The sequence below is a fragment of the Macrotis lagotis genome, chromosome X (genome assembly GCF_037893015.1).
Source record: "Macrotis lagotis isolate mMagLag1 chromosome X, bilby.v1.9.chrom.fasta, whole genome shotgun sequence".
Classification (NCBI taxonomy): domain Eukaryota; kingdom Metazoa; phylum Chordata; class Mammalia; order Peramelemorphia; family Peramelidae; genus Macrotis; species Macrotis lagotis.
In genome coordinates, this window is record NC_133666.1 from 661156859 (window position 1) to 661172051 (window position 15193).

Genomic DNA, 15193 nt, shown 5'->3' on the forward strand with positions numbered 1-15193 from the left:
AAAACAGTAAGACAAGAAGAAGGAATAGATGCCTTTAGAATAGGCAATAATGAAATAAAACTCACCCTCTGCAGATGATATGATGGTATACTTAGAGAATCAACTAAAAAAAGTTGAATTAATTGATTTAGCCCAGTTGCAGGGTATAAAATAAACCTTTATAAATCATCAGCATTTCTACATACTATCAACAAAATCCAGCAGCAAGAGATAGAAAGATAAATTCAATTTAAAATAACTATAGGCAATATAAAATACTTGGGAGTCTATAACTCCCAAGACAAACCCAGGAACTACATGAACACAATTACAAAACATTTTCATGTAAATAGTCAGATCTAAATCACTGGAAAAATTGCTATACGTAGGTCAAGTCAATATAATAAAAATGACAATTATACCTAAATTATTTATTCAGTACCATACCAATCAATGATTTTATACAATTAGGAAAAAATGATAGAAAAATTTCATTTAGAAGAACAAAAGGTCAAGAATATGAAGGGAAACCAATGAAAAAATATATGAAGTTTGTTTAGTCATACAAAATCTCAAACTGTAGTACAAAGTACTAAACATCAAAACAATCTGGTACTGGCTAAGAAACAGAATGGTGGATCAGTGGAATAAATAAAGTATTCATTGTATAATAGTAAATGACCACAGTAATGTAGAAGCTTTTGGTAGAAGAACTCACTATTTGACAAAAACTTCTGGGAAAAGTAGAAAGGAGTTTGGTAGAATCTAGTGTAGGCCATCATCTCAAACCATATTTCAAGATAAGGTCAAAATGAGTATATGATTTAGACAGAAAGTTTGATATAAAAAGTAAATGGGAAGCTTGGAAAATCTTACCTTTCAGATCTATAGATAAGGGAAGAATTTATGACAGTAACGAGAGAAGGTTAGAGGAATTAAAATGGATAGTTTTGATGACTTTAAATTTAAAGTCTTTGCACAAACAAAACCAATGTAACCAAAATTGGAAGGAAAACAATAAATTGGGAACAAATTTACAGCTAGTTTCCTCTGAACTTATTTCTGAGTCAACTTGATAAGAATTTGAGTCATTCGGGGGCAGCTAGGTGGTATGATGGTTAGAGAATCAGCCCTGAAGTCAGGAAGACCCAAGTTCAGAATTGGCCTCAGACACTTAATAATTACCTAGCTATGTCACTTTGGGCAAGTCATTTAATCCTCACTGCCTTAAATAAACTTTTAAAAAGAAATTATCTATAGTCATAAGAAAATAAATGATTAGAAAAATTCCAATTAAAACTCTGAAATACGATTTCACACCTAGCAAAGTGACTACTATTTTAAACAGATAAGGAAAATAATATATGTTGGAGAGGATGTGGAAAAATTGGGACAGTGTAATGCATTGTTGGTAGAATCGATCCAACCATTCTAGAGAGTGATGTGGAACTATCCCCAAGGGGCTATAGAATTGTGCATACCTTTTGACCCAATAGTACTACTACAAGCTTTATATCCCAAAAAAAGATCAAAGAAAAAGAAAAAAATATTTATAGCAGCTCTTTTTAATGGTACAAGGAATTGAAAATGAGGGGATGCCTATCAATTAGAGAATGACTGAATGATTATAATTATAATGGAGTCTTATTATACTATCAGAAATGATGAGCTTGATGCTTTTAGAAAAACCTGGGAGTCAAGAACTGTATAGTGAAGTGAAGGGAACCAGAAGAACAATCTACAAAGTAATAACAATACTGTACATTGATCAACTGGGAATGATTCAGCTATTCTGATGAATACAATGATCCCAGACTATCCTGATGGTGAAAAATGCTATCCACTCTAGAGCAAGAAGTGATGGAGTCTGAATACAGATTAAAGTAAAATTTTTTCACTTTCTTTTTCTTGCCTTTTTTAAATAACATGGCTAATATGGAAGTATATTTTGTGTTATTTCATATGTATAACTAATTTCACATTTCTTCTTTTCTTAATAAGTAGGGAAGAGTTGAGAGAAGGAAAAATTTTGGACCTCAATTTTTTTAAATAAATGTTATAAATAAATTAATTTTTAAAAGAAAAGAGAGAAGAAAAGGAAACAAAAAAAATCTTAATAATGGTTTAATCCCATCCCAATGACATCACCTGGAAATGAATATGTTCCCTCCTCAGCTCTTCCTTCTGCCCCTCTTGGTTCCTCATGCCTAACAAGCTCACTTGCTGGTGCCAGTGTGGGTACTTGCACTGCTGGTGTCCAGGCTGATGCTACAGCTGGTAGTGGTGGTATGGGTGCCCGAGCCTGTGCTGGTGCCCGAGCCCGTCCTGCTGGTCGAGCCAATATTTCTGAAAAAGTTGGTACCCTAGCTGTTGCTGGTGGCCGAGTCAATATTTCTGCCCAACCTTGGGTTGGAGTCAGTGCTGGTGCCTGAGCCACTTCTAGAGCTGGATTTGGAACTGGTTCTGGAGATGTTCCTGGTTCTGAAGCTGGTTCTGGTGCTGGTCCTGGTTCCAGAGTTGTTTCAGGTACTTGTTGCCACTGCCGTTGCCAATGTCGATGCCTAGCCCTCCCATTACCAGACTGTTGACCCTGCAGTTTGTTTGGTTAATTTATTTTTCTTAGCAATTAAAAGTACTATTAAATCTCACAAACTAGTAGAGGATTCAATTGCATAGTCAAAAATGACATTTTAAAAAAAAGCAATATAAACTATCTCCAAAATAGGAAAAGTAGAAAGATACATGAGAATTCTTTTAAAAAGAGGAGTTAAGATTATTTGCAGACAAAAGACTTCTATTCAGTTGTTCCTCATTTAAATATTTTAAGAAGAGAAAAATATTATGAGCTATTATTTGAATTCTCTCATGGAATCCCGTTTGGAAACTAGGTTTAAATAAGCAAACATCATTTTCTGTAGTCAAATGACTTAGAAAGAAGTCACTGGGCATATATAGAATTTCAAAATCCTTTAAGGATTTGATGGGGGGGCAAGGGTTGCTAGTTGGTGGCAGAAGAGCAGGATTATCAAATACAAGTATAGACCTCATCTATAATATTCAACAACTTAAGCCAATTTAACCATAGTTTTGTAAGGGATACTAAATTCCCAAAAGTGCTCAGCAGAAGAGAAGGGATGAATGGTTCTCAATATGTCTACATTTATAGAAATGAGAGTACTCACCCCAACAGGTATACCACTCTGGGGTTCCTTTGGTGGTCTTCCTCTTGCCATTCCTTTTTTCCTGGCTCGACCACTCATTTTTTTTTCTAGAAATGAGAAATACATTAAACTTCACTTTTCCTTAGTACTTCCTTGAATTTCTCTTATTTTGAGTAAACTTTCAAAATGAACTTTAGGAGAACATGTATTTACCAAACACAAACACAACTAGTCCTTTTCACTTGGGACAAGATATTCCAAGTTAGCTTATGATAATGAAGACATTTTTTTTTTCAAATGAGGTCTAACTTGCAAATGGAATCTTGAATGGATTTATTTCAATTCTGTGTTTTAAAATAGCAATGCCTTAAAGAAATCATCATAGAACTAAAGATTTTAAATTGATTCTTTTTTTAACCATTAGTTTGAAAACCTGGGTATAAAGAATGAAAAAGAAGAATGAGCTTTTTTTCCCTTCTTAGTCATGAAAGAAAATTTAGCTTGGATAACTTGACTTATTACTTTTATATAATATTAGTTTATTAATATTTATTTGATTAATACTAATGTTTAATTTATTATATAATATTATGTAATAATACTTACTTTTATTTTTTTATTTTGAGTTTTACAATTCTCCCCCCCCCCCCCCAATCTTTTTAATTGATCATCCCTGGGTTTTATGAAGAGACAGGAAGATCTAGAAAGGATCTTAGAAGTCATCTAATTCAAACTCATTTTACAGATAAGGGAACCAATGTCCAGAAAGGTTTAGTGTTAAGTAACTTGCCCATGATCATGAGATTTTCATTTGATTCCTCTGAATTCTGATCTAGCATTCTGTTCATTATTCCATGCAATCAGTCACACAAGTTTTAAGCAGAAACACCAAATTTGGCTTGATTCTCTACCCTGCAACCCTGAATTCTTTGGATTTCAATATGTTGCTGTGACTGATGGACTTGGGACTGTTATGTAATCATGAAGACCCCAGTCTGATGTGTACTTACCATGGTTATCTTACTTAACCTAAGGCTCAGTTTTTTCATCTGCAAAATGGTTATAATAATGACCAATAAAATCATATACTCAAGTATATACTTATAAAATCATATGACCCAAGTAAGATTAAGATAGAGACAGTGAAAATACCCCCCCCCCCAATCCCTCTCATGAGCAGTTTTGGCTGGTTAGAATAAACATCACCTTTTTTTAGAGTTTGTCCTAATCAGGGAAAAAAAAACGTTACTAGAGGTCTTGGCCCGAAGGAAGAGCAAGGCAGAATTAGATAAGTAACACATTTATGGCTATTTCTCTAAGTCACAGTTTTCCGCAAGCATTTTGCTTTTCCTTAAAGGCCAAACACTCTGGTAGTGTTTATCCCTGATTAGGACAAACTGGGATAAGGTTAATACTATTTTATTCAACAAACCAAAACGACCAGTGGGGACCCCTCCACGTTTCTGAGGGCAATACCAAAGAATCCTTCAAAGAGGGAAAGCTATAAAGGGAGAGAAAGATCCTTCCTATGGGATGAGGGTGCAGGAAGACGGGGGGGGGCTCCCAGAAGCCCCCTCCATGACAAACCCCGGGGACCCTCACTTTTCTCATCCAGGGTTGGGGGTGAAGTGATGATGCCCCTTCGGACATGCACAAGGAGAGAAGGGGGAAGGCGTTAACAAGCTAGTGAAGCGACCTTCCCCCTTCCCTCCTCACCGCCCTCCCAAGCGGTGGAGGCCTCCCAGTTCCACAGAATGGGGGTAAAGGGCTCCCCGCCAACCCCTGGGGGGTAGGGCAGTCCTCAAATGGAAAAGGGACGGATGCAGAACCCCTCCCCCTTCAAAATTACTACGATCTCCTCCTCTTCTTCCTCCTCTTCCTCCTCCTCTTCCTCTTCTTCCTCCTCTTCCTCCTCCCCTCCCCCGCCTCGGCCCCAGCCAGCCCCCAAGCTGCCTCTCCCGCCTCTTTAGAGCCTCCAATTGAGAACACCTGACCCCACATCCCCCTCACAGTGGATCACTCCGCCGGCTCTCACTCGCCAGGACAACCCTCCTCTTCCCTTTGTATAAGTCCCCGGCAGCCCCCACGCACAACCTGGTCACGGTCCTTCGGGGACTCGCCCCGCGTGGCCGGACGAAAGGAACTAGAACTAGGATCTCTTTTCCCCTAGGCGGATGGATATGACCCGGGCAGAGCTTGGAGTGAGACTGAAGCGAGTCTGAAGCCCCGCCCCGGAGCAAGGCCCCGCCCAGAAGCAAGGCCCCGCCCAGAACCAAGGCTCCGCCCCGAAGCAAGGCCCCGCCCAGGAGCAAGGCCCCGCCCCCAGGCCGCGTGCTGCCCCGGGATTGGTCGGCCGCCTTCCCGGCGCTCCCTCCGAGGCGGGGCAGGACGGCGGGCGTGGGGGAGCCGGGCCTCGGGCCTGGGAGGAGGGGAGCAGGTGCTGGCCGGGACAGGACGGGTCCGGGGCCCGGCCCGGCCGACAGGCCTAGTCAGGAGGCCGAGGTGGCGGCGCCCCAAGCCTGACTGAGAGGTCACCCCGGGGTGCCTGCAAAGACCAGGGGGTGACCGGAAGAGAGCCCCCTCCCCTCCCCCTCTTCTCCCCATCCCTCTCCCCTCCTCCCTCTTTCCCTTCCCCTCCCTTTGGGGTCTGCCGAGCCGCTGCGACCCCGTGGCCGCCTGCCTGGGGCCCCGGGCAGCAGCGGCGCCTGCATTTCGGTTGTCTTGGGAAGACCGGAGCTCACCGGCGGCAGGGGTCGTGAATGTGGAAAGTGGGGACCAGAAGCGGAGAAGTGTGGTCGGAACCCGTTGTAATCCGCTCAGATTGGGCAGAATGGGTGTCCCCGTCCCTCCCCACCCCCTTAGGCTTTGCTTTTACCTCTACCTAATTCCTGCCCCACTAAGAGAAAGGCCGTTGGCCTTTTGCCCTCCGGAGGAGAGGCAGGACAGAAAAGCCCCAGGCCCGCCTTCTCTGACCCTGGCCCAGCCGCTGCTGCTTGGCTCTTCTTTTATCTCCCTCCACTTATCCCTTCCTAGGTGTTGCCGCTTCTTTTAGTACATTAGTGCTTTATGTCCATCCTTGCTTTCCCGAGTCCCGATTCCTCTTAGGCAGAACCCAACTCGAGGAGCCAGTGGCTACGCACTGAGGTCCTCCTGGAGCTGGACTGCAATGCATTCCACCTTACCCAGCCTGTGGTAGGGCATTCCAAGCTGCTATTGGCCTGAACAGCCACAGTCAAACTCTGATTTGTTTCATACATTTTGATCTACTTTGATAAGGAAGGACAAGAACCAACCAACCTCTTACTTCCCCTTCTTTCCCCCTCCCTCTTTTATTTCCCCTTCCTTTCCCTCTCCCATTTCCTTCTTCCTTTTCCCTTTCCTTCTTTTACTTCCCCTTTCCCCTATCCTTTTACTTCTCTCATTTTTTGCTTCCCATTTCTTTCCCCTCCCTTTTACTTCCTCTTCCCTTTCCCTCCCATTTTTTACTTCCTTTTCCCTGTCCTCTTTTACATCTCCCATTTTTACTTCCCCTTCCTTTTCCCTTGCCTCTCCCCTTCTCTCTTTTACTTACCCCTCCCTTTATGCTTCCCTTACTTTTCCCACCTCCCTCTTTTACTTCTTCCTTTTCTCCCTCCCTCTGTTCCACCCCCTCTCCTTCCTCCCACCCCTCTTTTTCTCCTCTCTTGCCTTCTCTCCCATTTCCCTTCCTCCTTTCCTATCCTTCATCCCTCTCTATTCCCTTCTTCACGGTTCTTCACCCTTCACCCCCATCCCACCCCTCTCAAAGATTTAGTCAATTTTGGAGTCATTTATAAGTGGGAATCTATAAAATAGCAATAATAATAACAACAGCACCTGCCCTTCTGGGTTGTGGTGACATAAATATGTTTAAGCTTTTGAAACACCATAGAATTGTTCTGTATTGCTATTAGAGAAAAAAAACTAAAGATTTAAGACTTGGAAGCCAAGCAAGGATCTTTAATACTTCCCTGATTCTCTACTTTCTTCCTCCCAAAAACTCAAGGATCTGGATCTCATAGGATCATAGATTTAGAGCTGAGATATTCTAACCCTCTCTTTTTAAAAATTTATTTTTTTGACAGATGAGAAAACTGAGGAATAGAGAACTAAAGCAACTTGCCCAGAAGTCGCACAGTAAGAACCTGAGCTGCGATTCAAACTCAAAGTGTCCTTATTCCAAGGCCAGCACTACATTTAGTTACCTCTGGTCTAGATAATCTAGGTTTAACACTGGATGATTCTGAACAGCAGAGTAAATCCTTTCATTGATGGGTGTAGCCAGACATTACCCCAGCTAATGGATGGTTATTGAATGTCCTTTTTAACAAGGAAAAAGTCAGCACATGGGTCTGAATATGAAAAGTCTTTTGTTCTTACAATTGGTTTCAGAGGCAACAGAGAAGGCCTGGTGTGATTTCAGAATTGGGTGTCCAAGAAATATTTCACACCCGATGAATGATGAATGAATTTCCTTTTTAATAAAGAAAAAGTTGGATGGTCCAGTAAACTTCAGAGCTAGCAAAAATAAGCCTGGTATAATTCCCAGAGTTTATTCCTCACCAATATGTGATACCTGAAATTCTTTTTTAATAAGATAGGAAAAACCCTTTTATTCCACTGTTACTTCAGAACCAATGAAGTAGCCAACTAATTCAATTTCAGAAGCAAGTCATTCATTCTACAGGCATTTATTAAGGACTTACTGTGCTGCATGCCAGAGGCACAAGTAGGGCAAGCCTTGTGTGTAGTGAGACTCCCAAAGCCTGAGTATATGGGACTAGAGTTACAAAAGAAAGACAAAAGCACAGACCTTGCCCTAAAAGAGTCCACATTCAAATGGAAGAGGCAACATGGAAATAAATATATGTATATCTTAAAGATATGTACCTTGAATATATATATATATTCATATATGTATGCATGTATGTGTCCAAATGGTAAGGGTGATGCTTGAAATTACTTTTTAAGAAGCCCTTTCTTTGAAAGAGAAAAGACCTTTGTTCCACAGTTAACTCCAGACCAAGCAGAGTAGGCTTAGTGTGATTTTATGGGTCAGTTCCTCCCAAATACTTCCCGTCAGATGACTGGTAACTGAAAACACACTTTATCAAAAAAGGAAAACTCTTTTATTGTTAACTTCTATATGAAGTTAGTGTAGATACTTCTTCAGCCGATGAGTAGTAACTAAAATTCTTTTTTAATAAGCTAAAACTCTTTATTACACAATTTAAAAATCATGGATAGACCCTGGGATAGTTTCTGTTTGTTTTTTGTACCCAATGAGTCCACAACTGGTTGTGTGGCTGTATTCAGAGTAGATGCTATTCCTTCAAAAATCCCATGGAGGAATCTCTACAACTTGAATTTGACCCTGTACTGTTTAATATTTTTATCAATGACTTAAATAAAGGCATTGGTGATATGCTCATCAAAGTTGCAGATGACACAATCCTGAGACAGATAATCAGATGGAAAACATTTCTTAAATGTTTACTAGTGTGGGGTCCTGTACTAATGGCTGAGGATACAAAGAAAATGGGGAACTGCCCTCCAGCAGCTTGCTGGTCAGGTGGCATGTTTATAACTAGGTATGCACAAGAGAGATACAGAGTAAATGTGGGTATCTGAAAGTTGAAGTTATCAACAATTTAGTAGGACCAGGAAGTGCCTCCTTTGTTTGAAATCCTTAAAGGAAACCAGTGAAAGTAAGAGGGTAAGGTGAGATGGCAGAGCATTCTAGGCCTGGGAGATGGTTAGTATTAAGGCGGGAGACAGGAAATGAAGTGGAGGAACTGCAGGTAAACCAGCATAGGATTATAGAGGGGAATCAGATATTAGAACACTAGAAAAATTAAGGAGTCAGGTTTGGAGAGCTTTAAATACCAAACAAAGGAGGCACTGGGGCTCATTAACCAAAGTTGAAATTGGTAGAATGTAATTGGTCAGATCCAAGATTTAGAAAAATCACCTTGGTTTTTTTCCCTGTTTGGATTTGATTCTTTCACAAAATTATTAATAAGGATCTATGTTTAGCATGGTTATACATATATAGCTTATATTAGATTACTTTCTATCGAGGTAAGGGGGAGGGGAGGAAGGGAAGGAGAAAAATAAAAAACAAAACCTTGCAAAAAAATTGATTGTTGGGGAAGCTCAGTGGTGCAGTAGATTGAGCACTGACCCTGGAGTCAGGAAGACCTGGATTCAAATTTGACCTCAGACACTTAATAATTACTTAGCTATATTACTTTGGGCAAGTCACTTAACCTCATTGCTTTGCAACAAAAGAAAAAACAAAAACCCAAATGTACAAAAAAATGATTGTTGAAAACTATCATTACATGTATTTGGAAAAATAAATAAATAAAATATTTTTAAAATAAATAAAGATAAAAGAAAAATCACCTTGGCAGCTAAGTGGTGGATGAATTGAAATGGAGAAACACTTGAGGCAAGGAAATCAGTTAGAAGGCTATTATTGTAGTAATGCAGTTGAAAGGTGATGAGAGCCTGAATTAGATTTATAAATTATGATGTAGTTGCTACAAAAGTAAAAATGAAGAGATCTGGCAATAGATTGACTTTATGGAATGAGTTAAAGAGAAGACTAGGTGACAGAGGATACTGATATCCTTGACTGTGATAAAGAAGTTATGAAAATAGAAAACTACATTTTATTTGATTAGTTTTGTCCTAATGCTCTACCTTGTCCAGGTAATTTTATACCCTTAATCTTTCATCTAGTCTGTTTTCCCTTGCTTTATGTTTACAAATAGGATAAGCATACCATCTATGCCTTTATCATTAATCTGAAGTCTTCTGCTGGAGACCTCATTCAAAGTTAATATCAAAATATTAGTGATTATTCTGAGTCCAGCCATTCAATCACTTTCATATCTATCTATCTTTATGCTATCATCTAGGCCATATTTCTCCTTTTTTTTTCTGTAAGAACAATATGAGACTTTAGTAAAGTTTGGGAGGGGGAAAAAAGATAAAGATATGCCTCAGACATTTGCAATGTTCAAGAGGTAGTTGGAGATTCATTACTACATCATCAGAGAGATTAGGGCTAATCTTGGAATATATATATATATATATATATATATATATATATGCATATATATGATATATATATGGATGTTGAACCCATGATAGCTGATGAGATCACTGAGTGAAATAGCATAAAGTAAAAAGAAAGGACAACCTAGGACAGAGTCTTGGAGGACACTACAGAGATAGGGTAGAGCATCAATATGAATCCAATAAGATAAAAATTAATAATTAATAAACGTCTTTCACTTGGGTACACAAACTTTAAGTGTTGCAAAGGGGTAGAATAGATAGTGATGATGTTGATGTTTGTCCTTCATTTAGGTTGGGTTTTTTTTTGCAAGGCAAATGGGGTTAAGTGGCTTGCCCAAGGCCACACAGCTAGGTAATTATTAAGTGTCTGAGACCGCATTTGAACCCAGGTACTCCTGACTCCAGGGCCGGTGCTTTATCCATTGTGCCACCTAGCCACCCCCCCCCCTTTTTTAGGTTGTTTTTGTCCTTCATTTTAAAAGAAGACCATGATATCAGGCAGTCAATGACATGATATGTATGTGAATTAATTTGAGTTAGGGGGTGCTCAGTCACCAGTTTCACTTTCTCCTCCAGGACCATCTGGATCCAGTGACCTGATATGAATGAGGACACCTGTAGAAAGCCCCGAATGTGAGGCAGTCAGAGTTACTTGCCTAAGGACAAACAGCTTGTAAGTATATGAGGCTGGATTTGAACTCAGATCCTCCTCACTTCAGGGCTGGCACACTTCCCACTGCAACCATCTAGCTATTGCTTCGCAGAAGATGGGGGGTTTTGTTGAATGTTACCTCAGTTTGAGTTAGTGGTGGGACATGTCAGACAAAAAGGCTATTATGTTCTTGGTCTGCATTAAGTGGAGCCCAACAGGTTCCTGGAATAAAAATTGAAGTACTGTTTGTTGTTTTGTAGTTGTTTGTAGTAATGTATTTTAGTTCTGAATATTATGCTGTAAAGTATTCAAAGGAGGACAGTCAGAATGGTGAACATCCTTGAAGCCCTAGTCAAATGTGAAGGAATTTTATACTGAAGAAGATCCAGGAGGTATATGATTTGAAGGATCATCATGTGGAGAAGGGATTAGACTTTTTATGCTTATCCCTAAGAATACTGAACCTGGAGCCTTGAGTAGAAATTCCACAGGGATCAATTTAGGCTATCAGGGGAAAAAAAAACCTTCCTATTAGAATTAGATGAAGTAATATAGCTCACTTAGGTTTTGGCAAAGAATTTACTGAAGTCTTATGCTATTCTTATAGAAAAAAAGGAGAAATATGGATTAGATTGATAGCAGAAAGATAAATATGAAAGTGATTGAATGGCTGGACTCAGAATAATCACTAATATTTTGATATTAACTTTGAAGGAACTCTCTAGAAGAAGATTTCAGATTAATGATAAAGGCATAGAGGGCATGCTTATCCTGTTTGTAAATAACATAAAGCAAGGGAATATATACTGATGAAAGATTAAAGGTGCAAAATTACCTGGACAAGCTAGAGCATTAGGACAAAACTAATAAAATAAAATGCAGTTTTTTAATTTTATTTTGAACATACTAATACCTAGCATTCCTATAGTACTTTAAAGTTTACAAAGCACTTTATAAATATCGGTTTTCCTCAAAATATTCCTGGGAGGTAAATGCTATTATTATAACCAATTTTTAAATAATGAAAATGAGGCAGATAGCAATTACATGACTTGCCCAGAGTTACACAGCTAGTAAGTATCTGAGGCAGCACTCAGATCTTCCTGAATCTAAACCCACTGTGACTAGCTGCCAACATGTATTGAATTTACAATCTACTAAAACCACCAGATAGCTCATTATTATTTTTTAATTCATTGAAGACTTTAAATTTGTCCTGTCATTCTATCCATCATGCCTCCTAGCTGCCTCACTAAAATAAACAATTCCATATACATAGTGTAATAGAAAAAATTCTGTCGAGTCCGGAGGAGGGAACTCAGGCCGACATCAATATGATGCATAACCTGGTTCATTTATTGATCACAGGATACATACTTTTATACTCTACATTTATGTAACCAACTACATAAGCGTTTCATTTTAGCAAGCATTTTTTTCACATGCATACCTTGTGTATGTCTTAGGTGATTGTTTTGAGAACCAAACAGTGTTCTGATAAACAGAGAGAAGATTGTTTTGAGAACCAAACAGTGATTTGATAAACAGAGTGCAGAAGGTAATTATCTCAGAATGCGCTATCTATCCGAGCCTGGGAATACACCTTGTTAGCTCAGACATGCAGCTACTCCCTTATCTAAGCTCTGAAGTACATCTTGCTGGTTAAAGCACATAACTATTTCTGTGTTAACCCTTCATAGCTCTTAGCCTGGAACATATGTGACACAACAAAATTCTCTGAAACTTTAAAGCTGAATTCAGAGCTTGCTTTTCTAAGTACATAATAAATTCAGTATGTAACTTTTGTTCTTGTGTCTGATTCTTTTGGTTCTATTCCCATTTATGTGGGTGGATGAGTGGGAAATTTGCCCTCAATCCCTTTTAACCTTCCCATTAGAAACAACAACAACAAAAACTCCACAGACTTAATCAGTTTGAACCTTTGGAATGATATTCACTGCATTGACTAGATTTCTTCAGGATTTCAAAGCAATTTGTCTTTATACTACTGTTATTTATTATTATTACAATTGTTATATATTATTATTTTTATTTGCATCATATTATTGTTGTTATATATTATTCACTGCATTCATCATCAGTTCATATAAGTCTTCCCAGATTTCTCTGAAATCTTTCTTTCATTTCTGATGGCCTAGTATTTATCTATTATATTCATATACAGTATTTGTTCACTTATTCCCAATGGGCACCTCCTCAATATAAAATTTTTTACCACTACAGAAGGAGTTAGAGATATTCTTGAACAAATGTGTTCTCTTTTTTTAATCTCTTTAGAGTAGAGATTTAATCTTATTACTTTTAAATCATATCATAAATGGTTTACATATATCTTTGTGACTTTGGGGGCATAGTTCTAAATTATTTGCAGAATGGCTAGACCAATACAATGATGTGCCCATTTTAAATGAAATTTAAGAGGAATAGATGTAAAGTCTTATTTCACTTAAAAATTCAACCCCAAATAATTAAAGTATTTTAAAATTTATTTTAATTTATCTTTTTGTTGTTATATTAACTTCTTTAACTATTATTTCCTTCTCTCTCCTATCTAGAGAACCATCCTTTAGAGCACTAGTCTTGGATTCAGGAGGAAGGGAGTTTGAATCCAGCCTCAAGAACTTGACACTTACTAGCTGTGTGACCTTGGGCAAGTAACTTAACTCTGATTGCCTCGCATCCAGGACAACCTCCAGTCTTCCTGATTCATACCTGGCCACTGGACCTAGATGGCTCTGGAGGAGAAAGTGAGGCTGGTGACTTAACAGAGCATCCCCTCACTCATATCCAGTTCATGTGCTTGTTCATGGCATCACCTCCCTGGTGGCATGGTCTTCTTTGAAAATGAAGGACAAATATCCTCCTCCTTATAACTTAATTAAAAAAAGAAGAAAATGAACTTAAATAAAACAAATCCATATATCAACCAAATCTTTAAGACTAAACAGTCTGCCACATCTGTGGCATTATCACTTCTATAAAGAAGAGAAGGAAATGCCATCTCATTATCTCCTCTCCTGGGAAATGTTTGGTTGTTATATTACACTCTGTTTAATTTTGACATTGTTGTTTGTTCCTTTTATGTTTTTGTAGTCCATGTATATTGTTTTCCTAGTTCTAATCACTTCGCTTTATGAGAGTTTTATGTCTTCCCATGTCTGCATGTATTCTTCATATTCATTTTTTCTTTCATGGAAACATCATGTACCACAATAAGTTTCCCCTAATCAATGGGCATATGCTTCCCCCCCCCATTTTTTGTAGCATTTTTGTAGATGATGGTGATGTTTTGTCATTTGTTCTCAAAGAAGACAGGTCATCGGTGAGGTGATGCCATGACAATAACATGAATTAGATTGGGACTTGGGACTGAGCTAAGTCACCAGCCTCACTTTCTCCTCTGGACTCAATCTGGGTTCATTGGACAGGTATGGATCAGCATGCCTGGAGATGGCCCTGGAAGAGAGACAATCAGATTTAAGTGACCTGCCCAGGGTCTCACACAGTAGTAAATGTGAAGTATCCTCCTGACTGCAAAGCAAATGCTCTATTTGCTGTGTCACCTAGCTGCCCTAACTTTTCAGCCTTTGACTTCTTTTGGGGGAGGGTGTGTGTGTGTATGTGTTTGTCCCTATCTGTGTCTCTGTGTTTATCTATGTCTGAGTATCTATGTGTGGTGTATGTGTGTATTTCAGCATAATTTCAAATTGCTTCCCAGAATGGTCTGATCATTTCACAACTTCTCCAAAAATGAATTAGGGGACTTGTGTTTCCTTAGTCAGGGAAAGGTTTATTAAGTTTCTGGGAACATAAAAGAAGAAAAAATAGTCCTGACCACATTTTATTCCAATTAGAGAGATGTATAATATAGCATATATTCAAAAATAGTATCATTTTTGGAAGATTTACTGGTCACTGGCAACATTAGGAGAGATTTCATGTGGTAGATGACTTTTGAAATGAATTTTAAATATAAATAGGTATTGTAAGAGGTGGAGATGAGGAGGAAATATATGTCAAGAAGGGGGCAGAAAATCCACTGGAACCAAAAAGGAGTGACATCAGTTGTCATTTATGTATAGGAGACAAACAAAAGTAAAACAGCCTCTACTCTTGAGGAGATAGCTGATGCTACATCCAGGGTGAATTGGAAATAATCATCAGAGAAAAGACCTTGGAGTTAAGAGGGTCCTGGGAAGGCATCAAGAGAAGGCAGAAATGAAGAGGGAACGCATTCTCAGCACTGAGGCTGATCAGTGGAAATGCCCCAAGT

General features: G+C 38.9%; 1 protein-coding gene and 1 long non-coding RNA gene across 9 annotated transcripts in view; one reads left to right on the forward strand and one right to left on the reverse strand.

The window, feature by feature from the left end:
- Positions 1 to 5318, reverse strand: part of PIWIL1 (piwi like RNA-mediated gene silencing 1) — a 56769-nt gene extending 51451 nt beyond the window's left edge. For 4 of the 7 annotated variants that reach the window (XR_012472221.1, XM_074205270.1, XM_074205269.1 and 1 more), the window contains exons 1-2: positions 3162 to 3693; positions 2128 to 2569 (exon numbers count right to left, since the gene is read on the reverse strand). Coding sequence is in view for 6 of the 7 variants with exons in the window: in XM_074205270.1 (XP_074061371.1) it covers positions 2128 to 2569; positions 3162 to 3266 (547 nt within the window). In the remaining variant the exon portion in view is untranslated. Of the gene's footprint in view, positions 1 to 2127; positions 2570 to 3161; positions 3694 to 4989; positions 5036 to 5234 lie in introns of those variants that run through there. The other 3 variants (XM_074205268.1, XM_074205267.1, XM_074205266.1) reach the window with 3 other exon arrangements.
- Positions 5319 to 5601: 283 nt separating this feature from the next.
- Positions 5602 to 13957, forward strand: LOC141501377 (uncharacterized). 2 transcript variants are annotated; one of them, XR_012472222.1, is made up of 3 exons: positions 5602 to 7295; positions 10824 to 12457; positions 13476 to 13957. It is a non-coding gene; the product is annotated as an uncharacterized LOC141501377 (long non-coding RNA). The 2 variants fall into 2 exon arrangements; XR_012472223.1 differs by having other exon boundaries at positions 10824 to 10920.
- Positions 13958 to 15193: the final 1236 nt, after the last annotated feature.